The sequence below is a fragment of the Molossus molossus genome, unplaced genomic scaffold (genome assembly GCF_014108415.1).
Source record: "Molossus molossus isolate mMolMol1 unplaced genomic scaffold, mMolMol1.p scaffold_m16_p_11, whole genome shotgun sequence".
NCBI lineage: Eukaryota > Metazoa > Chordata > Mammalia > Chiroptera > Molossidae > Molossus > Molossus molossus.
The window spans coordinates 102,605,523-102,631,418 of NW_023425346.1; the positions used below are offsets into that span (position 1 = coordinate 102,605,523).

General features: G+C 38.2%; 1 protein-coding gene across 8 annotated transcripts in view; it reads right to left on the reverse strand.

Annotated features, from left to right (window-relative positions):
* The window catches only part of USP40 (ubiquitin specific peptidase 40), a 90,720-nt gene that overhangs the window by 31,133 nt on the left and 33,691 nt on the right, over nt 1-25,896 (reverse strand). For all 8 annotated transcript variants that reach the window (XM_036254071.1, XM_036254075.1, XM_036254073.1 and 5 more), the window contains 10 exons: nt 24,012-24,104; nt 16,266-16,373; nt 14,885-15,185; nt 12,386-12,467; nt 10,732-10,900; nt 8,868-8,952; nt 7,760-7,830; nt 6,763-7,079; nt 4,013-4,136; nt 2,623-2,680 (listed from right to left, as the gene is read on the reverse strand). In XM_036254071.1, the coding sequence (XP_036109964.1) occupies nt 2,623-2,680; nt 4,013-4,136; nt 6,763-7,079; nt 7,760-7,830; nt 8,868-8,952; nt 10,732-10,900; nt 12,386-12,467; nt 14,885-15,185; nt 16,266-16,373; nt 24,012-24,104 (1,408 nt within the window). The remainder of the gene's footprint in view (nt 1-2,622; nt 2,681-4,012; nt 4,137-6,762; nt 7,080-7,759; nt 7,831-8,867; nt 8,953-10,731; nt 10,901-12,385; nt 12,468-14,884; nt 15,186-16,265; nt 16,374-24,011; nt 24,105-25,896) is intronic.

The following is a 25,896-nucleotide window of genomic DNA, read 5'->3' on the forward strand; positions in this document are numbered from 1 at the left end:
TTTGAAGAACAGAAGTTCTATTATTTGGAGGCAGTCTAATTTATTAGTTTTCTTTCATGGTTTATACTTTCTGAGTCCTATCTTAAAAACAATATATTTTCCTTACGGTAAAAGTAACAGAGATTTTCTCATGTTTTCTTCCAGAAATCTGTTTTAGGTTTTAACATTTAGACCTAGATACATGTTGAACTGGTGTTTTATGCGATGTAAGCAGAGCTGGAGGTTTTCTCTGCATCTCTGGGGTCTAACAGGTCTAGCACTTAGGCTGAAAATATACTGCCTTTCCCCTTGGCAATGCCTTGGCGCTTTTGTTGAAAGTCAACTGCCTAAATATGTTTGCACTTATTTTTGTATTCTCAGTGTAGTTCTGTTGCATATATTTTAGGCTTCGAAAACCAGTTATGATCGCTGTTGCAGATTCTTATTAAAAGAGCCCTTTAGAAAATGAAAACCTATTCTTAGCTCACTGGCTGCACAGAAACAGGCTGTAGGCCACTGCCTGTGACCCCTGGTCTGTCTACTCTTATGCCAATACACAATGTCTCAACTCCAACAGTCTCGAAATCAGACAGTGGGACTCTTCCAACTTTGTTTTCCTTCCCCACATTGTTATGGATGCTTAGGTCCTTTGCATTTCCACATAAACTAAAGAATCATTCCCCTCCCAACCTGCTATAATTTTGAGTGCAACTGCATTCTGTCTACAAATTAATTTTGAGAGAATTAGCCTCTTAACAATATTATGTCTTCCAACCCCAGAAAACGGTACATCATTCCGTTTGTTCAGGTCTTTTTTTATTCCTCACAGCAATGTTTTCTAATTTTCAGTATACAGGTCTTACACACATTTTGTTAAATTTATCCCTAAGTATTTCATGGTATCTTATTCTAAGTGTTTTCTTTTTTTAAATCCTCACCTGAGGATATTCCTCCATCGATTTTCAGATGGGGGGGGGGGGCAGAGAAAGAGAGGGAGAGAGAGAGAGAGAGAGAAACATCGATGTGAGAGATACACATTGACTGCTTGCCTCCTACATGACCCCAACCAGGGCTGGGGATTGAATAGCAACCGAGGTATGAACCCTTGACCGGAATCAAACCTGCAACTATTTGGTCCACAGGCTCATGCTCTAACTGTTGAACCAAACTGGCTAGGGCAAGTATTTTCTTAATTTTCCATTTGTTTTTGTTGCTAGTAGATAAATATGCAATAGATTTTTGTATACTGATTTGAGTTTCTGTTAAACTCACTAATTTCTAGTAGCTTTTTTTAAAAAAAAGTTTTTATTGATATTTTTAGAGAGAGAGGGAAGGAGAGAGATAGAAACATCGAACAGAAATATCGATTGGCTGCCTTCTGCACTCCCCCTACTGGAGATTTAGCCCACAACCCGGGCATGTGCCCTAACCAGGGATCAAACCAGGACCTCTCAGTCCATAGGATGGCGCTCAATCCACTGAGCCACACTGGCCAGACTCTAGTAACCTTTTAACAGACTCCTTAGGATGTACAAATGGAAAATAAGCACATCAACAGTGCTCACCATCATTGCATAAAAAAAATACAATTAAACACACCATGATACCAGTTCCTATTCACTGGAATGGCTATAAAAAAACACAATTACAACTGGTGCCAAGGACATGGAGAAGCTATAACCCAGACATGCTGCTGGTTCAGTCACTTTGGAAAGCAGTATGGCAGTTTCTTATAAAGCTGAACATAAATATGCTATTTCACCCTGCAAGTCCAATCCTGCATATCTACCCAAGAGAATGAAAACACATGTCTATACAAAGATAATGTTTATAGCATACTATTCATAAAAACCAAAAAGTGAATGAATCAATCAACTGGTGAATGAATAAACAAAATGTGACATATTCATACAATGGAACACTAGTCAGCATAGTAAAAAGGAACAAATTACTGATACATGCTAAATCATGGATGAACCCAAAAATGGAATGTTAAGTGAAAGAAGCCAGACACAAAAGACGATATGTTACATGGTTCCATTTACACAAAATGTCCAGAAAAGCAAATCTAGACAGACAGAGTGTAGGTGAGTGGTTGCCGGGGGCTCAGAATGCAAATAGTAATGAGGGATCATTTTGGAGTGATGAAAATGTTCTAAAACTCAATTACAGTGATGGTTGTACAACTCTATACATTAACTAATAATCATTGAATTACACTCCAGACGGGTGTTTGATGTTATGTAAATTGTACCTTATTGTAATAAGACTGTTAAAGAAAGCCCAATGCTGAGTGAATAGTGAATTTGCAGAATTCTATATTCAGTATAATTTATGTAAATGTAAAAATACAACATACACATAAACATATATATGGAAACATATTACATACAAAACGAGTACACAGACTAGACACACACCCAAACCAGATATACTCGTTGCATCTGGGGAGGGAGAGAGAGTTCTGAGGAGGACACAGAAGACTTTGTAATGTTTCCAAAAAACAAACATGACGAAATGTTAACATCTGTCCATTTTGGGTGGTAGGTGCATGAGTTTTCCCTAAATTATTTTTTGTAGTCTCCCTTAATTTTTTCAATTAAAAACCAAAACCAAAAATCAAAAGCAAACATAAATGATTACCTAGTTCCTCCATTAATTTTAATTCCTTTATGGCTTTAATTCGAATATCAAACACCACCTAAAATAGAGAAATAAACTATGACTGTGTATAGGGTGAAAACAATGGGGGAGGAAGAGATGGAGACTGTCAGTGTGTGCGTATACAGACTGAGCTATTCATTACCTGACATTTCGTAGTTTTTGCCTACTTGAAACAAAATTTTCTCCATCCCTGAAATTCCTTTTCTCCCTTCTACAAAGTCAAAATAAAAAACTTGTATCTTAATAGCGAGTTTTAACCAAAGTAATGTTAATTGGAACAGAAAGGACTCCTATAGAAAACCAGAGAAACAATTCTAGCTAGAAAAACAAAAAATTGACAAACCGCTAATCTTTCTGATGAGAGGAAACAAAAGAAATTTCAGGTAATTACACTTCTTTATGTTAAGAATGAAGAATTCATTGCCAATAAGCAGAAATAATATTAAAATGTACAATACTAATCCAAAGTAATTATTTAAAATGACTGTTTAAATTACTTTATTTTAGAACTTTTTTCGTTTTAGCTTAGGCCAGTTGCCTCTAGGGCATAAAACTGTAAACTTAGGGGTGAAGTGATGTCAGAGATCCACTCCGCCCCCCACCAGTGCCCCACAGTGTGCTGAGAGGGCTCGACGACTTCAGTCTCCCAAGTGGCGTCAGGTGGTAGGTCTCCAGAGCCTTAGTACATTGGTCTTATACTGTCCCCTTTACTATACCAACTATTACTAATGCACCTTAAGAAATCATAATACTCACAGAAAAGGAATCATTCTAATGTTTCTTTTAATGTTACAGAGAAAAATTTAATGAATTGAGACTACATAAAGATAAAAAGATGTTTTCTGAACGAATGTGTAAGGAAACAAGTACCACAGTCTTCAAATGGAAGACTGAAGGAGGAAATCCCTTTTAAAGAGAGGGTGTTTTATACAGAGCACAGGGTATAACGCAGAGCAAGTTCAGTTAAATTAAAAAACAAAAACAACACAAAACATATGTACCTGGTTTAAAAAATACCAAAAGACCCTTGAAAATATCATTTCATATTTTGATAAGTTTAAATATATATTTGTATTATGATGTAGCATTATAGATTTTATAACAAAGCTAGAGGAGTCCATGGACTAATGAAATAGCTAACTCTCACATTCTAATTCTAGGTTTTGGAGAAAAAGAAGCACGTATTTTGAGATATGCCAATGACTAATAATAAGTAAAGAAGCAAAAATTAAGTATTAAAAATAAAACATTGATTTCTTAAGTTTTAGAAGTCTACCTAGACTTTTCTGAAAGAGTAAGGTATTGCTTTCTAAATAAAATTCTGTTAACTAAAACACTGTCAACCAAACTTGAATTATAATCTACTCACTGTGTTAACAGTTGCTGATATTTTAACTTGCTCCTCTTCAGATTCTAATTGGCATAAATTATTAACTTGGACCCAGTCGATCTCATTCACACTAGTAATCCATTTCCCTTGTTTGGTCAACAAACTGTAGGTAAAAAGATGTTTGAAAAAATGTATCTTTACACAGCACTTTTATGGATCAGGAAGAATCAGAAAATCAATACTTTTCCTTAGGCACCACTTCTAAAAGTCTGCATCTGTTCCTTAATGTGACTAACTGAAGGTGACCCACTTCTACTGAGCTGGCTTTATGACAGTTGTCTGTCTTTTTAGCGTAGTGTTAGGCAGTACTCTGGAGTCTCTATTCTATGGAATCTATATTCATGATTCAAATATTCTTTGACTTAGAGTGACAAATAATTTGTCGCCACCCTTTCAAAGAGAACCGCTGTCACTGAGCCACAGCTGCTGCCTGCTGCCTGCACACTGGAATCACTATGGGCGCTGTAAAAGGGCAGCTATGCCAGAGGCCCACCCACAGGACAGCCATGTCCACTCATGCAGGATCACTGCACAGCTAAGGGGATCAGACACACTGAATATTTGTATGTTTATTATAAGTGCTATTTTATAAGCAGATGGCAGCAGGGTGTTGTTCCAACCAGATAGCAGCCTGCAGGTAGCAGTAATGAAGGATCTCAATGAAAGAGTGACTTCCTTCTTTTTTAAAAAATTTTTTTTCCCTTTATTGATTTTAGAGAAAGAGGAAGTGAGAGGGAGAGAGAGATAGAAACATCGATGAGAGAGAACATTGATTGGCCGCCTCCTGCATGTCCCCCACTGAGGATCAGGCCCACAATGTGGGCATGTGTCCTGACCGGGAATCGAACCAGCAACCTCTTGGTGCATGGGTTGATGCACAACCACTGAGCCCTACCAGCCAGACAAGTGACTTCTTTCTAATTCACACAGAGGCACTGAGTGGGCTCTTTGGGAGTACATATCAGAGCCCTGAAACACAATTCTATTTATTTCAGTTATTCCTCTCCGGACTCCATTTGACCTTAGCAATTCTAAATACAGCAAAGTTTGAAGCACAAAGATGTTCCATAAACCCTTAAAATAGCGAAAAGCTGAATGATGATGACAATATTAGCTAAAATATTCAGCACTTACATTATGCACACTTTGTAGGCACTTAAATCTTTCAATCCTTACAGCTCTATGAAGTTGATACTAATTACTACCCCTATTTTACAGAAGAAACTGAGCAGAGAAAGATGAAGTAACTTGCCCATGGTCACCGTTAGGAAGTGATAAAGCTGGAAACAGATCCAGGGAGCTGGTTCCAGAGCCCTCATCCTGACCCACTATATGGACTGTCTCCCACAGGAGCAGCTGGGTAAACTGTAACATCTACACTGATTATTATGTAGCCATGAAATGAGGTTTATAAAGTCTACACACATGGGAAAAGTAGGATATAGCTATCTACAAAAAATCATGTTTTTAAAAAAAAGCCTTCAAAACAAAAAAAACAATTATTTGAGCTCAGACAAACAGGAACGCTAACAATGATGAACACTATTTGGGAGGTACAGGGACTCTGCTTTCATTCTCCCATCTTTACTTTTGTATTTCCCAAGTCCTAATAAAGGTATATTACTTTAAAAGAGAAAGACAATAGCCCTGGCAGGTTTGGCTCAGTGGTTAGTTTGTCAGCCTGCGGACCAAAGAGTCACAAGTTCAATTCCCAGTCAAGAGCACATTCTTTGATTGTGGGTTCAATCCCCGGCCAGGTCAGGATCATGCGGGAGGCAACCAATGTGTCTTTCTCATATCGAAGTTTCTCTCTTTATCTCCCTCCCCCCACTCTATCTAGAACATATCAATGGAAAAATATCCTCAGGTGAAGATTGGAAACATAAATAAATAAAAAAAGAAAGATGATGAACTTTTTAACTAAATACACACGGTGGGGAAATAAATGTATGGAAAACAACCATCCAAAAGAGTAATAGTGATAAATGTTATCAAAATTAGCCCAGTTCACAAATGCTCTGCTCCTCTGTGTTATGGCCACTGTCAATAATACTACGGACCATGTCATCTAAGTACATTCGCAGCCCTGAGGAGGGGGTAACTGATTCATTGTTTGTAGCCAAAAATCTCCTATATATGGAAATTTGGGGGGTTACAGTGTATGACAATGACTACAGAAACTGACACTATACACGGTCAGGACATGGGTAACAGAAATGGAGAAAGGCGGCATTTCTGGGTTCCAAAGTGACTTAGAGTCAAGGGCATAATTCCCCATGTAACTGCCCTATGTGGGCAGCTGGGAGGATCTCAAGAGTCATAAAAAGGACGGTGATGAAAAACTGAACTGCCTCATGGAATTTGTGTGACAAAATAGTCAGATAAATTTAGCTACGATCTTAACATCATCCTCACAAAAAATTTCAGGAACAATTTTTGTGAGAATATGTCTTCAGTTTTATAATGAGCACTAATCAGAATTCCTCAGATGGGACTCTGCTTTATAGTCAACTAGACTATATCCATTCCTATGTTATTTAGTTATTACATTTACGAAAAAATCGTATCACAATACAAGTTACCTCCAACTTGCCTGACCTACTTACAAAACATAGAAAACAATGTCTAGAAATAAGAAGAAACATTTAACTCTTATTAAAGCTTCAGAGTTAGTTCCAAGAGATAGTGCTCTAATTTAAATAACTTTAAAATTCTTTTTAGTGAGTTACCTGTGATCACCATCCCTGGATCCCTGAACCCAAATCGCGCTTCCGTTGCCGAGACCGAGCTCCCTGAAGGTCTTCTTCAGGCCCTCCGTGGGAACGGCGGTCCAGCGCTCCTCGCCCACAGACCCGGCGCTGCTGGTGAAGACAGCGCCTCCTGGGATGGCTAAGGCTGCGAATACAGTGCCCACTTCTGCATTAGCAGGAAAGACATGTGGAGATTCTACCAACTGCTGACACTGGTCGCGGCCTGTTGCTAGGTGGAAGACATTTAAAAGCAGAGGTTCACAGTCGCTACCAGTTGAAATCTGGATCCCGCCAACCTACAATGATATCAAAACAACCATTAGTATAGTTCACATTTGCCAAAATTAAGTCAACATAATAATGCAGTAAAAGACTACTCTTGCAGCACATTTCTCAATTTTTTTCTTTTCAAGTGAAGTACAGTTTTCACAAATGTCTTGTATCAGAAAAATAACTTTAGATTCTTCCTTTGAAACTTTCTCTTAGCCGTGTTTTATTTTTGAGGAGAGAAATCTGGAGTGGGGACAGAGACGGGTGAGCCCTCAGGGGTGGTAATGAAGCCTCAGAACACGTGAGGTGGACCAGGGGCAGACAGTCCGCAGCGTGGCTGGGGTGCCCCTGCCCCTTTCCTGACATAGAGTGCACTCTGCTCCTGCAAGTCACCCCCATCCCTGACTCGGCAGAGCCGCTCGCCCCTCTGGAACCCACCAGGAACACGCACAGACCCCACTCGCACTCACATTAGTGCAGTTACAGCATGGAGCCGGAATCTTTGTGCCAGGGTCTGACACGGCCTGGCAGAGTGGAGGTGCTCAGAGAGTCTCTCTAACACTTCACTACTGACTGCTCCTAAAATTTATTCAGTATGCCATAGTTTTCTAATGTTGAATTGTCTTCACATGTGCTGAATAAAATTTCATTATGACAACTTTAAAAAACCCCAAACTATAATGACCATCTCTTCAATCCTTTTTACCTCCGCCCCGTTCCATACGAAGATGTCCTCCTCACCAGCGAGCTCAGTCTCACACAGCGTCAGGTCATCTCCTAGGAAGGTGAGCGTCAGTGAGACTGTGCATCGTCACTATTAAAATCAGCTTAGCTCAAGAAAAAGCTGAGCCACTTAAATATTTTTTGAAAAAGCATTCCCAATAAGAAAATTAAGAAGGGAGAAATTATGTTTATTATATTAATAATTGTTTATCTTTATTCTTCCCATCACACCCTTTAGTTTTGAAACCTTCTGTTTTATGTAAGCATTTCCCCATGTTGCTGCATAAACTTTGTGAGCATGAGAACAGAAGAGTTTAATATACAGTCAGTTGTACTTGACCTTGTGAACGGGAATAAGGCTTAGACATCAAATGGTCCCTGCTCATCAGTAATTAGATGTTATGTCCTTGTGCACGTCAAGTCTCTAAGCTTCAGTTTTCTCTTGTATGAAATGGGGGTAAAGGAATTTTGTGACAATCAAATGAGATAATTTTGATAAAACACTTATCTCAGTATTTGGCAGAGTGAGGTCCAAAATAACTGTTACCACTATGACTGCTATATTACTGTTTTGTTGTTATTTAAAGGAAGTAAATACTTTAGAACTCTTTAAGTATATTTGTTTGTTTTGCTACAAAATGTGAAGCTAGGAGTAAAATAATCAAGCTACACAGCCCTGGCTGGATGGCTCCGTTGGCTGGAGTGCCATTCCATACACCAAAAGGCTGCAGGTGCGATTTCCAGTCAGGGCACATGCCTCAGTCTCAGGTTCGGTCCCCAGTCGCGGTACGTGCAGGAGGCAGCCAATCCATGTTTCTCTCTCTCCCCCCATATTCCTTCCTTTCTAAAACCAAAAAAAACATATCCATAGGTGAGGATACAGAGGCAGCCTTAATTTCAGAAAATATAAACTGGTTCCATGTTAGCAGAATTTCATGTTACATAAATTAGGCACATTATAAATTGGATAAATTACATAGTTAAGAAAGTAGTAGGTAGGGGGAAAGTGGCCAAGAGTAGAAAATCACAGATGAGCTCCACAAAAATATAAATATGTAAAATGAGCTGCTGTGTCTTAATATTTATCTTACCATCAAGTGTCTGATAGATGTGCAGTCCTGCTGGTACAAACTTGGCAATACTAAGAACCATGTCTCCTTCCCAAAATTCTAATAGCTACAGAATATTTATAAAAGAAAAGAGAACAAGGAAAAGTGACATATATCACATTTCTTGGTTAAATAAAACAAGCAATGGGTGCCAATTTACATAGGTGGAGGGTACAGAGAACAAACAAATGAATACTTCCATCCCCACCCAATACCGCAAGTGAGGAAAGAAGACATTACTCACTGTTAAATTAGTTCAATCAAAGATGGTTAATCCCATCCATTAGCAACAGAAAAATCCTGGCACACACAAAGAGCATAAGGACCATCTGAACAACTCCGCATGACTATGGGAAGACCATTTATACCAGCGGCAAAACGATCAGCACACCAGCCCAGGAGTCTTTCCCAGAGAGCAAAACGACTGTTTAATTAGTGCTGTTCCAGAAAAAGTGGCCCCGACTCGGACAACCGAAAGGAATGTTCCCGCAGTCAATTGCAGCAGTGGAACAGATTACCGGGGTCTGTGTTTTAAGTGTGTAGATCCAAGACTCTGGGGACTGTGATAACCTCGCCAAAATAACATCACCCATAAAGATGAGTTCTATTTAGTCTCTCTCCACAATACCACAAGACAATTCTCTTAGAAATTTCATCTTTACCAGGGATTAGTGAACTATGTCAACCTCACAGCTCTTTTCAGTAGCTGGCTTCTAAGATGACACACATGTGCACTTAAAGGTCTCTTCCATTTGTCACCTAATGTCACCCCAGACAGGGTCAGATCCCCGGCCCCACCTATATCAACACTGCCAGGAATAGCTCAGAAATGCACTTTTAATGCAAAAGTTCAGAAATATTGTTTTAGCAGTTCTTGGTTTTAGACAATTTTAGAAATCCTAATGCAGATCGAACATTTAAATACCATTCAAATCAACTCAAGTTAAAAAGGAAATTGGCCTACTTTTCTTTGTACAAGAGGAAAATCAAAGGAAAGCTAATAATTCTGCTAACTGATACAGTTTTTCAGAAAATTCAATGATTTCTGGGGGGAGGGGGGAGCTAACATTTTCTATTTTCCTTTTCCTTGATCAGGAAGTAGTATAGGGTGAAGATGTGTGTTTAAAAGTAAAGAGAAGAGAGAGACCAGGACTGGAATCCTAGTTCCCACCACTAATACATGCATGACCACGGCAATCAAAATTTCTTCACCTTTAAGATGGGATTAGTTAGCTTGTCCCCTGAGGTTAACGAACCAAATGACATAGTTAATATGAAAGCACTGGAAGTAAAATAAAAAGCACTGTTGTTACTGTCATTAAAACACAACTGGACACATTATTTGGAAACAAAGATTATGACGATGTTTGTTTTATTATAAACCAGGAGATATTTTCCTTCACTTAGCAATCTTAATAAATGCTACTCTGTACTGAAAGGTAGAAAAGTCAGCTGTTTTTACTTGTTTTAGCAGTTCTTGGTTTTAGACAACATGCTTATTTCTACCCCTCCATTACCTTTAAAAACACTTCTTACATTTATTTTTCAAAAAAAGAGACAACCTTGAGCTCTTTCTCTCCTCAAAATACAATATGCCAGGTTGATTCTCCCCCTGAAAAGCCCCTGGCAGGACTGTCTCTGGCTGTGCAGAGATGCCTCTCTCTACCGGGCTTGGCCGTGCGGGAAGAACATTTGGGTCATCCCTCTATGGAACTGGCAGATGTAGAATTTTTCTAAGCAGCTTTGAAAAATAAATAGTTATATCTTAAATAGGGTTTTTGAAAAGAAGAATCCAGCTTGAGTTGGACCTTAATGTCTAAATTAAGAAGAAGTACAGCTAAATTACCTGAAATATTGATTGTCGAAGATCTCCTAAAGTTTTTCTTTTATCAAATGTTAAATCCCACACGCTTTCTGTTTGAGAGACCACTGGGTGCAGGGCCCCATTGAAGAAATGATAATGAGGACCCAGGTGGAGGTGCAGCTCTAAATTGTTTGTAGAATCATATTCTGCCCTTTAAAGAGGCATAAAAAAAATATATATATATATATATATAAATGTTATGTTTTTATAACAAAAACGGTTTTATCTCAAACCAAAAATATTTGATTTACAACCTAAATACATATTCTCCATTCCACCTGAGCAGTTAACATCATTTTCTTCCGTGCTCCAAAATGACTCATTTCAGTTTCTCAATAAATAGCAAATAGCTCTGCCATCTTGAATTCCAAGGAAAATGAGTTTTAACGTACACTGTGCAATGATACTCTGAATAGTGACACTCGAAATCTGCCAACCCTGCAATTATAGTTATGAACTAAATGCCAGAAACCTGCTCCTAATAACTGTGCAGTGTCCGATTTACAAACTTCTAATTCACCCTGACTTCCACTAAATCCATAGAGTCTCCCATAAAATATCTGAAGTCGATCTCATGGTCCTCCTGAGTCCCACCCTCCAGGTCAAAGGTCCTCAGCAGCAGCCTTGAAGCATGGTGTCAAACGCTCTACTCCAGGCAGCCCAATGGAGCGTGGATGAGGCTATCACCACCACCCAGGTACTTCTCACATATTCTATTAATGTGGTCAAAGATAGCATTAGCTTTTTTGATAACCACGACTAAAATCTCTTAGGTTTTGTTTTTGGTTTTTAATACCAACTGCTAAGCCACACCACTCATGCAGGTTACTTTTTATGCTTAAGATATTTTAATCTTTTAAGTTTTTATACTTTTAGTGTCTTGATTTTTATTGAGATTTCCTGTAATCTTGCCTTGCCATTAAATCTACCTGCCATTTCCCCCCCCAGCTTCAAGTCAGTGATAAAAATGTTGAACACACCCAGCTACATAACCAGCCACTTGGGTGCATGAAAAGACCATGCGGTTTCCATTTCTCTAACCCAATACCCCACTGAGCACGTCAGAGAGCAAATACAGAATTAGTTCTTCAGGGTCCAAGGTTAGACCTCAAAAGAGAATGCTGAGAAAATCAAGTTCTCCCAAACTATCCCTTTAAAAATCCATTACAGGTTCTCCCAAGATTGACAGTAAGCCCAACAGTTCGTAGAATCTACAGTGCCTTCCTATGCCCACCTCTGGTCTCTGTCGCTACATGTAGTTCTTCACAGCTATCTAAACACAGCTACTTAAACAGGAGGAGTGATTTTCATAGCAGGCTCTCTTTGTACCAAGGGAACAAATTTGTTTAGCTCAACTATGTGCTCACAGATCTCTCCAGTCTTCTTAGGCTTCAATTCCTACTTAGCAATGGCCATTTATGTGTCATTATTTCGTTCTCAAAAGAGAATGGATAATTTCTCACAGATATGGATAATTTCAAAGTAAAAGATACTCTCACTATAAAAATTCAGTTGCTAAACAGATATTGGCATTAACTAGCTGGCTTTTTTCCTTTTTAATTTTCCTTATTGAATACTTAAGACCTAAATGAGATTCATTCTCCAGAAAAACCATTCAGTCTCTAAAGTCAGTTACCTTTTTGTTTGTAGTTCAATGTTGGCTGCATCCATTTCATTCAGCAAATGACGTGGAACCCTGTATCTTGGATTAGCTTGAGCTGTGAACAAAATTGTTCATTAACTTGTGCTGACTAAATGAAGTCTGGTTGCTGACAAGGTAGCTTGGAAAACCAGAAAAGACTGTGCTGGGAGCTAGCAAGGCTCTGCCCAATTATCTGTGTGAACACCCATTTTCTCTGGATCTCAGTTTTCCATCCGAGAAATTGAAAACATTAGAATAAATGAAAGGTAAATAGTTCCTTAAGCCAAGCTAGGAGAATGTCACTTCTTCAATGCCCTTTAAATATATTTGTTAAAAAGAACACCAACTATTTTCCTCCTGATAACAACTATAATAATTTGTCACTGTAAAAATTCAAAAAAATCATTTAAAAAAGTGTAACATAAATTGATATTACCTATAATCTCACTGCCAAGAAATACTGCTAAAATTTGGTATATATACTTTTGGTTTTTTTTCTATACTACACAATGTGTCTTGTATATACACACACTTATTTAAAGCATTAAATTTGTTACAAATGGGAACTATACTAAACAAATTTATAACTTGCTTTTCATTGCATATATTGAGTAGTTTTCCAAAGCTTTAAATTATTGCATAGTAGTCCATTCTTTAAATAAGTTTTAAATTGGTTCTTTAAACCAATATTTTCCTGTTAGACATTTAGGTAATTTCCATAAGTCATTATTACAAAACAATGGGGGTAACAAACATCTTTGAACATAAATATGTATACACAGCTCTGATTATTTCAAGACAAATTTGTAGAAGTAGCATCAATTTAAGGATTTTAAACACATACAACCAAATTGGCTGCATTACTTTATATGCCCACCAGCTGCAGAGGAAGTGACAACTGCTGAGCATCAGACTCTTAGAAACATTTGACTTGGAAGGAAAACAGTGTCATCTCAATGCTGTTTTGACTCACATTTTTTATTATGGGTTAGGATGAATTTTTTTTTGCTGTTTATTGGTTGTTTCTACTTACTTTTTTTCCTATTTCTTATTATATCTTTTCTCCAATTTACTACTGAGGATAATGGAATATATGTGATAGCATTCTACAGATAGGGGAAATATATCTGTCACATACTTTATTTGTCATATATCATTTGCCTCTTAACACTGTTGAAGGTTTAGGTCACTTTTCCTAATTATTTTCTTTCTTTGCTTTTAAGATTAGAAAGGTCTTCTCTACCTTAGGATCAGAAAATATTCATATTCATACATTTTTAAGGGTTCTTTTCTGCATAAACACTGAAAGAACTACAATTTTATTCAATTGATTAGTATAATTTTAAGTAGTGATTAGTATAATCACAGCCTTGTATGTTTTTGCTGAGAGCCTATTTTCCTTCAGTAGTACCTCCTTCAATTTTCATTTATCTCTCTGTGTAAATTTCAGAATCACTTTGTCACATTTCATTCTTTCATCCCTCAAAAAAGTCCATCGAAATTTTGGCTGGACCTTTATTCAATTCCTGAGCTAATTAGAAAACTGTCATTTAGTACATATTCCAATTATGTACATACTAAAATTCAGTGTAGTGAAAAAAATGCAACATTCCATCTGAAGACAGTCTTTTTCTATTAATATATAGTTTTATAACTGAATTTTGCTACACTATATGTATCAGAACCATTACCAAATCCGCCCTCCCCGCCACACACACACCCCCCCTCAGAAAAATACAAAGCCCTTTCTGGTTAACAGAATAGTTAGGTAACTGTTTCAAATCTAGAAAGTTAATTTCCTTTGACTGACATGCAAATTATTAACTGCTTTGTCCTTTTCTGTTCTCACTGTTCTCACTGTCTAATGACAGCATCCTCATCTCTAATCACAGATGTGTCTCAATCTAAAGTGTCCTAGTAAAAATTTTTACTTTTGAGCAGACCTTGGGAAGTGATCAAGTCTTACACGCTGATTTATATTAGTGGCTTCAATGAAAACATTCATCATTGTGAGTCTCAGTGTTTAACCTCCTTGGTATGAGCTCTATTAGAAGGTTCAACAAAGAGTATTTCAAAGATATTTAAATTGCTCAGAGAACACATTACCTTGAGGGAAAGGAAAATAAAAGGGAACATATGAAAATAAGACCAAGGCCACGTACAAAGGTAACACATGGCCAGATAACAGAGCCACGCCTGATAACAGGGCAACCACACAGATCTGCCCACATTTTGTGATCCAAGAAAACCCAATTCTGAAAATGTGACTATGGTTTCATATTATTAGAGGAAAAAAATTAAGTAGAAATATAGGATCTTAAAAAGTGACAGACTGTTGGATTTCTTTTGGCATCATATATTTCTTACTGTTAGCTTAAAAATATTTTTAAATGAGTAAACTTCCTTTTAAAAGGGTAATAAGACAAACAGCATTTAATATTTATCTTTCTGAATCATCAACTTAAACAAATAGGGACATTTTTCTCTCTATACCTTCGGGGGGTCTCTGCAACTGGGATTTCCGGTAGAACAACATGTAGGCGCTCTCTTTGCCCTGAAACTGCTGTTCAATATCTTTTTCCTCAATGGGTTGGACCTTGGAGTCGTTTATATCAAACCAGTGGGGACGGGAGGTTCTATCATTTGATCCTGGGGGTTCTGAAGTGTGTATCTTGGAGAGCTGGCGATCCCTCCTCGGGAAATCAGACTCCGCCTGCAGGGAACAGTCCTTCAGCAGACGGACTGTGCTTGCATCTGAACTGAGTCGAAATACCTGAGAATGAAGCTGTAAGAACTAGACAGAAAACAAAAAATAAAAACGTTTTTAATACTTAGAAATGATTTTAAAAATCTTCATCTTTCTTTCTGTGATAAGATATTTTAACTTCACCTTTATTTTTGGCCTGGCCAGCGAGGCCATTTGGGACATAAAGCATTTAATAAAAATCAGAGTTCTCTCTGTTAACTAGTCCAATAGTTATACTAAGGAAGAAAGCTGTCATGCCACAATCTAAAAAACACTTTACTCATACCTCAATAATGCTGTTTTTAAGAAGTATTTTACGGAAACAGATCAGGTAGAACAAGCAGTTCTGAAGTTTTAAAGCAATCTAAACAAACAAAGCACAAAACAAAGGCAATCACACAGTGAAGCCTCAGAGAAGATAATTTCAAAACCAGTGACTCAGACCAAGTCTGCTGTGATAAGGTAGTAATTATAAGCCTAAATTATTGTTTAACATTAACTAAATTGCATGTTCTCTCTCCTGGAAGCTGATAAGCTAGTTCAGGAAATCAAAGCGTAGAAAGACTTAAGTCATAATCCCAAAGACCATTTCTCAGGACTACTAACTAAAGGATTAGGAAGAACAGTGTTCTCTCCCCAGTGCCTACTGCAACTCTCCCTCCCCTCCCCCCTCTCATTCCCTCATCTCTGTGCGGCCTTGCATCTCCCTTGCTCTCAGCACAAAGTTACTTTACATAGGAAATTGCTTGGCAGGGATATGTAACATTTGCTGAGCTCATCAATCATTATGGAAGGTGAATAGCTTCTGTTGGAAAGAAAGAATCTGTAGTGACACCAACTCTCTCTCATCAGAAAAATTATTTTATCATACATAGAAGGGCACAGAGAAAATCCGTTAATACTGTGTATCATAGACGGTAAATAGTTTTGTAGCTCACTTGTTTTAGGTACAACGAAATATCAACAATTTGAAATCTCTGAGTAATGAACTTTCTGAATAGCCAATTTTGTTTGATGGCTGTGATGAACTCTTTTAAGCCTCAAACTTCAGTGCAGTCTGCTCCCAGAACGTTTACTAAACTAAGATTTCCTGGGAAAAGAACCTTCTATGAGAATGTTATGTATTACCTTTCGCAGTGGTCCATACTGTTTTCTGTACTTCTTGTTCCAAGATATTCCTACCTTCTTCAAAAGTTTCTGGCCCAGCTGATCAACAGGAATTCGATTACTCTCCTCCTTATGAAAGAGACACAAAGTCATTTTAGAAAATCGAGTTCAAAGGGACAAACAGGATTATCTCTAATTAAAGGCGCCTCTAACAGTGAACAAGTAAGTGGATTAGCCATAATTACTTCAAAGTAAAAAGTTTCTTAAAAAGTAGATTAAGATCAGTTTTAAAAACTTGAATTTTGCCATTTTTCATGTGCCAAAGTTTAAACATTTAAAGAGCAATATCCAAAGAGTATTCTGAGGTTTATTTAGTTAATTGCTGGTATTATGTGGGATTTTTAGAAGAAATATTTAAGTGCAAAAAAGGATTATTAATGTCTTTCCTGAATGTCTCAGTGTGTAAACAAGGGGTAAGAAGTGACTGTTACAGGATGAAATGTGCACCCCCCCGACCCACCACCAAAATTCCTATGTTGAATCCCTAACCCTCAAAATTTCAACTGTGACTATTTTTGGAATAGGGACTTTAAAGAAGTTAAAATGAGGACATTAGGATGGGCCCTAATGCAATCTGACTGGTGTCCTAAGGAGGAAATCTGGGCCACCAAAGACACCAGAGGTACAGACACACACAAGAAAGGCCTGTTGGGACGCAGGGAGAAGACAGCCCTCTATAAGCCAGGGAGAGGCCTCGGGAGAAACCAAGCCAGCCAACACCGTGATCTTGAACTCCCAGCTCAGCCTCCAGACCTGTGAGAAAATAAATTTCTGTTGCTTTAAGCCACCTAGTCTGTGGTACTTTGTTATATACCTAGGAGACTAATACAGCTAAAGGACTGAGCTTGGGTACCCAGTAAAAAATTATAAAGAACTGTTTGAATGAATGAATAATGAAAGGAGACCTACCAACATTACAAGAGGACACTACCAATTAAACATTAAAAGTCATCTATATGAGGTATTACCAATATTAGGAATAAAAAAGGGGACATAACTTCAGGTCCTACAAATATTAAAGGACAATATAAGAAACAGTAAATTCTAAAATAGTATATAAAGTAAATCCCAATTCTATTTAAAATGACAACAATACTACCAAAAAACCCCACAACCCAATCCCAATATAAGTGTGTAAGCGCAAAGAAAACAAAATGCAAAGAACATGTGTCAGAGTATAACAATGACTGAGCACTTGGTTTATTTACACCATTTATTTTCTTATATATTTTCTGTTTTTTTTCTCTCTAAAATTTTCTACCATGAATATGTATGTCTTTTAGAACCAGAAAGTTTCCAATTTATTTATTTATTTATTTTTAAATATAAGAGAATGTATTAGAGAATACTTTGAAAGCCAAAACATCTCAACTCTCGCATTCATTACAACTTTGGCATAGTCTTGAAGCTATGTTTTGTAGAAAATACTAGTACAGCTCCAGGTTTTTCCTCCTTGGCTCTGCAGCTGCTATCCTCTCTTTCCTAACCAGCAATAACATGTCATCATTTAGCACAAACTATAGATATATACAAATGCAATGACTTACATAAAGAGTTCCTCATTTTTGCCATTGAGTTTTTAAAAAGGAGTTTAAAGTCCAGTCCAGGACCTGGATAAAAAGCTGCTCCCTGCTCCAGCCAAGCCTTGTTCTTCCAGGCTTCCTTTTTTATTTTTTCCCTCCCCCCCCCCTCTATTTTTTTATTTTATTTTATTTTTGTTACAGATGTTTCTCCTTTTTCACCCCACTGGCATCCTCCTCCCCATCCCTCCCACCCTGTCCCCAGCTTTGTTGTCCATGTCCATTGGTTATGCATACATGCATATAAGTTTTGTGGTTTATCTCTTCATACCCCCCACCACCTCTTCTGAGGGTTGTCAGTCTGTACCCTACTTCCATGTTTCTGGGTCTACCATATTCCTCTGACTGTTATGTTCATTATATTCCACAAATAAGTGAGATCATGTGGTATTTGTCTTTTTCTGCTTGGCTTGTTTCACTTAGGATAATACTTTCCAGGTCCCTCCATGTCACCTCAAAGAATAAGAGATCTTTCTTTCTTACAGCTGCGTAGTACTCCATTGTGTATACGTACCACTGCTTTGTTATCCATTTGTCTACTGATGGACATTTAGGCTGTTTCCAGATCTTAGCTATTGTAAATAGTGCTGCTATGAACATGGGGGTACATATATTCTTCCTGATTGGTGTTTCAGGCTTCTTAGGGTATATTCCTAGAAGTGGGATCACTGGGTCAAATGGCAATTCAATTTTTCATTTTTTGAGATAACACCATATTGTTTTCCATAGTGGCTGCACCAGTCTGCATTTCCACCAGCAGTGTAGTAGAGTCCCCTTTTCTCCACACTGTCGCCAACACCTGTTGTTTGATGATTTGTTGATGGCGGCCATTCTGACAGGTGTGAGGTGATACCTCATTGTTGTTTTAATTTGCATCTCTCTGATTAGTGATGTTGAGCATTTCTTCATATGTCTCTTGGCCATTTGTATGTCCTGTTTGGAGAGGTGTCTATTCAGCTCCTCTACCCGTTTTTTAATTGGGTTGTCTTCCTTTTGTTGAGTTGTATGAGTACTCTATATATTTTGAAAATTAACCCCTTATCTGATGTATCATTGGCAACGATGCTCTCCCATACAGCGGGTTGCCTTTCCATTTTGATGATTGTTTCTTTTGCTGTGAAGAAGCTTTTGAGTTTGACGTAGTCCCATATGTTCATTTTCTCCCTTGTTTCTGTTGCTTAAGTGATGTATCAGTGAAAATTCTGCTGCGTATGATGTCCGAAATCTTGATGCCTACATTTTCTTCTAGAATTTTTATGGATTCACGGGTCACATTTAAGTCTTTTATCCATTTTGAGTTTATTCTTGTGTATGGTGTAAGTTGATGGTCTAGTTTCATTTTTTGCATTTAGCTGTCCAATTTTCCCAACACCATTTATTGAATAGGCTGTCTTTACTCCACTGTATGCTCTTGCCACCTTTGTCAAATATTAATTGAGTGTATTGCCTTGGGTCCATTTCTGGGTTCTCTGTTCTGTTCCACGGGTCTATATGCCTGTTCTTGTGCCAGTACCAGGCTGTTTTGATTACAGTAGCTTTGTGGTATAACCTGATATCTGGTATTGTGATCCTACCTGCTTTGTTCTTCTTTTTCAAGATTGCTGTGGCTATGCAGGGTCTTTTTTGGTTCCATATGAACTTTTGAAGTATTTGTTCTAGTTCTGTGAGGTATGTTGCTGGTATTTTGATGGGGATTGCATTGAATCTATGGATTGCTTTGGGTAGTATGGACATTTTGATGATGTTAATTCTTCCAATCCATGAGCAAGGTATGTGCTTCCACTTTTTTTATATCTTCCTCTATTTCTTTTTTCAATGTCCTGTAGTTTTCTGCAAATAGGTCCTTTATTTCTTTGGTTAAGTTTATTCCTAGGTATCTTAATTTTTTTGCTGAGATAGTAAATGTGATTGTTTTTTTAGTTTCTCTTTCTGTGAGTTCATCATTGGTGTATACAAATGCCGTTGATTTCTTGACATTAATTTTGTATCCTGCTACTTTGCCAAATGCATTTATTAAGTCTAGTAGATTTTTGATGGAGTCTTTAGGGTTTTCTATGTATAATGTCATGTCATCTGCAAATAATGACAGTTTAACTTCCTCCTTTCTAATTTGGATCCTTTTATTTTTCCTTCATGTCTGATTGCTGTGGCTAATACTTCCAGTACTGTTAAATAAGAGTGGATAAAGTGGACACCCCTGTCTTGTTCCTGTTCTTAAGGGAAACATTTTTAGTTTCTGCCCATTGAGTATGATGTTGGCTGTAGGTCTTTCATTTATGGCCTTTATTATGTTGAGATATGATTCCTGCATTCCCACATTGCTGAGCGTTTTTATCAGAAATGGATGCTGGACTTTGTTGAATGCTTTTTCAGTGTCTATTGATGTGATCATGTGGTTTTTATTCTTCATTTTGTTTATGTGGTGTATCACATTTATTGATTTGCGAATATTGTACCAGCCTTGCATCCCTGGAATGAATCCCACTTGGTCATGATGAGTAATTTTTTTGATGTATTGCTGGATCTGATTTGCTAGTATTTTGTTCAGGATTTTGGCGTCTATGTTCATCAGGGATATTGGCCTGTAGTTTTCTTTCTTTGTAGTGTCTTTTCCTGGTTTTGGAATTAGAATTATGTTGGCCTCATAGAACGAGTTTGGAAGTCTTCCTCCTTCTTTACTTTTTAAAAATAGTTTGAGGAGCCCTGGCCAGTTTGGCTCAGCGGTTAGAGCGTCGGCCTGCGGTCCTGAGAGACCCGGGTTCAGTTCCGCTAAGGGCATGTACCTCGGTTGCGGTTTGTCCCCGGCCCTGGTCGGTTGTGCGGGTGGCAGCCACTCGATGTGTTCCTTTCACATCGATGTTTCTCTCTCTCTCTCTGTTCCTCTCTCTCCCTCCCACTCTACCTGAACAAAAGAATTGGGAAAATGTCCTCGGGTGAGGATTAAAAAAAAAAAAAAAAAATAGTTTGAGGAGAATGGGTGTTAGTTTTCTATCTCTTCATGGCCCAGTTTTGGGAGACTGTGTGTTCCTAAAAATTTGACCATTTCGCTTAGATTGTCGTATTTGTTGCCATATTGTTTATAGTAGCTGTTAACGATCTTTTGTATTTCTGTGGTGTCAGCTGTTACTTCTCTTTCATTTTTAATTTTGTGTATTTGGGTTCTCTATTTCTTGGTGAGTCTAGCTAAGGGTCCATCAATCTTGTTTATCTTTTCGAAAAACCAGCTCTTTGTTTCATTGATCCTTTGAATTGTTTTTTTGGTCTCTACGTCATTTATTTCTGCTCTAATCTTTACTATTTCCTTCCTTCTACTTGCTCTGGGGTTTTTGCTTTACTTGATTTCTAATTCTTTAAGTTGTGAGGTTAGAGAGTCAATTAGAAATTTTTCTTGTTTCCTGAGGTAGGCCTGTAGTGCTATGAACTTCCCTCTCAGATCTGCTTTTGCTGCATCCCATAGATTTTGTGTTCTTGTGTGTTCATTTTCATTGGTTTCCAGGAAGTTTTTAATTTCTTCCTTGATCTCTTCGGTAACCCATTCATTGTTTAATAACATGCTATTTAGCCTCCATGTGTTCAAATGTTTTTGCATGTTCTTGTTGCAGTTGATTTCTAGATTCATGCCACTGTGATCTGAAAAGATGCTTGATATGATTTTAATCTTCTTGAACTTGTAGAGATTTTGTTTGTGTCCTATCATGTGGTCTATCTTTGAGAATGTCCCATATGCACTTGAGAAGAATGTGAATTCTGTAGTTTTGGGATGTAATTCTCTGTAGATATCTATCAAATCCATTTGTTCTAGTGCTTAATTTAGAGTCTGTTTCCTTGCTAATTTTTTGTCTAGAGGATCTATCATCCAGTGATGTCAACGGGGTGCTGAAGTCCCCTGCTATGACTGTATTGCTATTGATTTCTCCTTGAAGTCCTCCAGAAGATTTTTAATATATTTTGGTGCTCCTATATTGGGTGCATATATGTTTACCAAGGTTATATCTTCCTGTTGCATAGATCCTATCACTATTATGTAGTGGCCTTCTTTGTCTCTGGTTATGGCCTTCATTTTAAAATCTATTTGATCGGATATGAGTATTGCCACCCGAGTTTTTTTTTTTGCTTTCCATTTGCTTGGTAAATTTTTTCCCATCCCTTCACATTCAACCTATGTGAGTCTTTTGTTGTGAGGTGGGTCTCTCGTAAACAGCATGTATGTGAGTCATGCTTTCTTATCCAGTCAGCTACTCTGTGTCTTTTTATCGGAGCATTCAATCCATTTACATTTAAGGTGATTATTGATATGTACTTATTTACCGCCATTTTTGTTTAGTGTGGTTATATTTGTATTTCCTTAGCCTTTTTTTTTGTCTGGGGAGCTTTTTATTTGACCTTCTATTTTGATTGATAGCCTTACTGGGTAGAATAGTCTTGAATTCAGATCCTTGTTTTTCATGACCTTGATTACTTCATGCCATTCCCTTCTGGCCTGTAGTGTTTCTTGTGAGAAGTCATCTGAGAGCCTTATGGGGTTTCCTTTGTAGGTAACCTGTTGCTTATCTCTTGCTGCTTTGAGGATTCTCTGTCTTTAATTTTTGGCATTTTAATCACTATGTGTCTTGGTGTGAGCCTGTTTTGGTTCTTCTTACTTGGGGCTCTCTGTGCTTCTTGAACTTGAATGCCTTTTTCCTTCACCAAATTAGGGAAGTTTTCTGTCACTATTTCTTTGAATATATTCTCTAACTCTTGCTCATTTTCTTCTTCTTCGGGGACTCCTATGATGCGAATATTATTATGTTTCCAGTTGTCCCACGGTTCTCTTAAGCTGTCTTCCTGTTAATTGTTTTTTTCCTTTTGGTTTTCTGATTGGTTGATTTTTTTCTACTCTGTCTTCTCATTCACTGATCCGATCCTCAGCTTCCTCTACTCTGCTTTTTAGACCTTCCAATGTGTTCTTTATTTCTGATATGTCATTTTTGATCTCTTCATGGTGGTTTTTAATTTCCAATTGGTTTATTTTCAGCATCTCTATGTCCTTACTCATGCTGTTGAGCTTCCTTAAGATCATGGGTCTGTATTCTAGCTCTGTTAACTTGCCTAACTGCTCCACACTGATCTCATCTTCAGTGGAGGTCTCTTGTTCTTTCATTTGGCTTTTGTTTCTGTGTTTCACCATTTTGGCTATCACAGTGGGCTTTGGAGTCTGCCAAGTTTTCCCTGTGGGTGTTGGTGTTCTGCTGTTTGTGGCTCCCTCTCCTGGGTTTAGATGAGCGAGGGAGGATCCACATTAAACACCACTGTCAAGTCTTACTTTCCTGGTTAGAGTTGCTAGCCCAGGAAAGGCATTGTTATCCTCTAGCTTTTTGCCTGGAGGCTAGCAGATGAGGTTACTTGAAGAGTTTTGGGTTGTCAGTAGATTGAAAAACTCCCTCAGGTGCTCAGCGTAAGGGGATTTCCCAAGGGTGGGGCAGATGCTGGTTGGTAATGAGCCTCAGTTAGCATTTCAATGGCCCACAGGGTGGGGTTGGATCTCCGAGGGAGGGGCTGCAGGCTCTCCCCGGAGCCCTGGGAAGAAGCAATATGGCCACTGTCTTGTGTGGCTGCAACTCAGCAAAAGCTCTGAGTGCCCTCCAAATCCCGAGTGTCCCCCCCCAGTTTCAGTCCAGTCTGCCCTCCCTCTGCCGGAGCCCAAGGTGAGTGGCTGCTGCTAATTTAGCCTCTGTCCCTGCTCTGCGCTGCGGAGCCACTTGGGACTTTAACCCGAGGTCGCTGCTCACAGCTAAGGCCACTGCTGTCTGTGGGCTCCCAGTCCCCATCTCACGCCTTCGCAATCCTACCAGGATCGAGTCAGTGTCCCTGGTTATATGGTCCTCGAAAGATGCTTTTTTGTTGCTTTTTCCCTTCGATTTGTCTGTGTTATAGTTGCAATTCCAGTTTGGTTTTGGGAGACGGTCTGTGTAGCTTCCGTTCACTCTGCCGCCATTTTGGAATCTCTCAGAAAGTTTCCAATTTAAAAAGATGTTTCAAAATAGACGTAATGTCCACAAAGGAAAAAGTATTAGAACTACCAAATCAGTCTCATGTACATGTATCTGATATACACAGATGTACACAAATATAAACACACTCTCTCTACCTGTGTTAAGATTGCTTTCAGAATCATCAGTGGATCATCAGTTTCTTCATTCTGAAGATCTTTCAAATTCACATCTGATTTACTGTTTTCCTCCTAGGAAAGAAAACAATAAAAAGTTTGTAGAACAGGAAAAAAAAACACTATAAGTATATAACTGTCTAACCACTATACTGTACACTTGAAACTAATACAAAATAATAGTGAATGTAAAATAAAACTGAAAAAAATTTTAAAAATTATTTAAATTTAAAAACTTTCTATTATCAGTCCTTAAAAGGTAATTAACAAAATAGGAATGTTTATGTTATGGAGGTTTCAAGACGAAGAAATGACGATAAAAACAATGTAAGTTGTAAATGGCTTTGAATTCCAGCTTCGGTTAAATACTCCAGGACCAGTTATCTTCATCTCTCTGGCTTTGTCTATAAATTAGGACTGTGAGATAGTAAAGCTCCTGGCACAATACACACAATGAGTTACAACGTTTTCCCATTTTCCCACTCAGCACCACTTTAGCTGTGTTCCACAAATTCTGATATGTTGTGCTTTCAATATCATGCAGTTCAAAATATTTTCAGGTCTTTATCCAATTTATCCTCTTGTGTTGACCTAATAAAATCCTACCCATCTTTGCAAACTCATAAACACTCCATTCTATTTCCTGAGCATCCAGGTTTTCACCCCATACTATAAAGTTATTTGGGAACGTGTCAAAATTCTTGATATGGTATTTTTATTGATTTATTTTTCATAAATGTCATGTTGCAAAATATTTTAAATTGGCTTAAAACCATATATTCAAATAGACCTAAACAATTAACACAAGACAAAAATAATGAATAAATAGAAGAATATGGCAACCTAAGTATAGCCATCCTGCTGTAAAATTTCTAAAAATGCTAGATAAAGTAAAACATAAAACCAACAAATACATCTTTTAAACACATGCTGAGCTAGCAAGAGAACATCAGGAGAGTCCTCAGCAAATAAGTGAAATGGGAATGGAGGGAGGAATCCAGAGCTGAGGCCTCCAGCTGCCCAATGCTGCAGACATGCAGCTTCCACCTTGCTGCTTCCATAGGACAGGGTTTGGGCAACAAAGCCTAAGGACCTACTTGAAGTAGAGAGTTGAATGACTGACTTTCCAAACAACTAATTCTCCCAATTCTGACACCACTTGGGTATCCTACAATTCAATTAAATTCGGCAACAAACCACTAAGTTCCATAAGACTACCCCACTGCCCAGCCACAAATGGGGCCCCCAGGGTAGCTGCACTTCTGCCTGGCTAACTACAAATTCTAGCGTTCCTAGAACTCACTTTAGGTTTGACAATTTCCTAGAGCAGCTCACAGAACTCAGGAACTCACATCAGGACTGAAGTTTATCACAAAGGACACAAATGAACAATGAGATGAAGAACTACACATGGGAGGTTGAGAAGAATCCTATGTGTAGGAGTCTGTCCCCAGAGTCAGGGTGGCCACCCTCTCTGCATGTGGATGTGTTCACCAACCCAGAGCTCCCTTAGTCTCCTTGTTTCAGAGTTTCTATCAAAGTTTCACTATGTAGACATGATTGATTAAATCACTGGCTCTTGGTGATGGATTCTCCAGCCCCTCTCCCCTCTCTAGGTCAGGGGGTAGGGCTGAAAGTTTCAACCCTCTAACCGTGTGACTGGTTCCTCTGGCCACTAGTCTTCATCCTGAAGGTATCTAGGCCCCTATTCCAAGTCACCTCATTAACATAAACTCAGGTATGGTGAACAAAAGTCATGCCTATCACTCAGGAAATTCCATGGCGTTCCATGCCAGGAACCTGGGAAAAAGACAAAAAAATATATATTTTTATTATACCACTAAGATAGATTCCAGCAAAAAGCTAA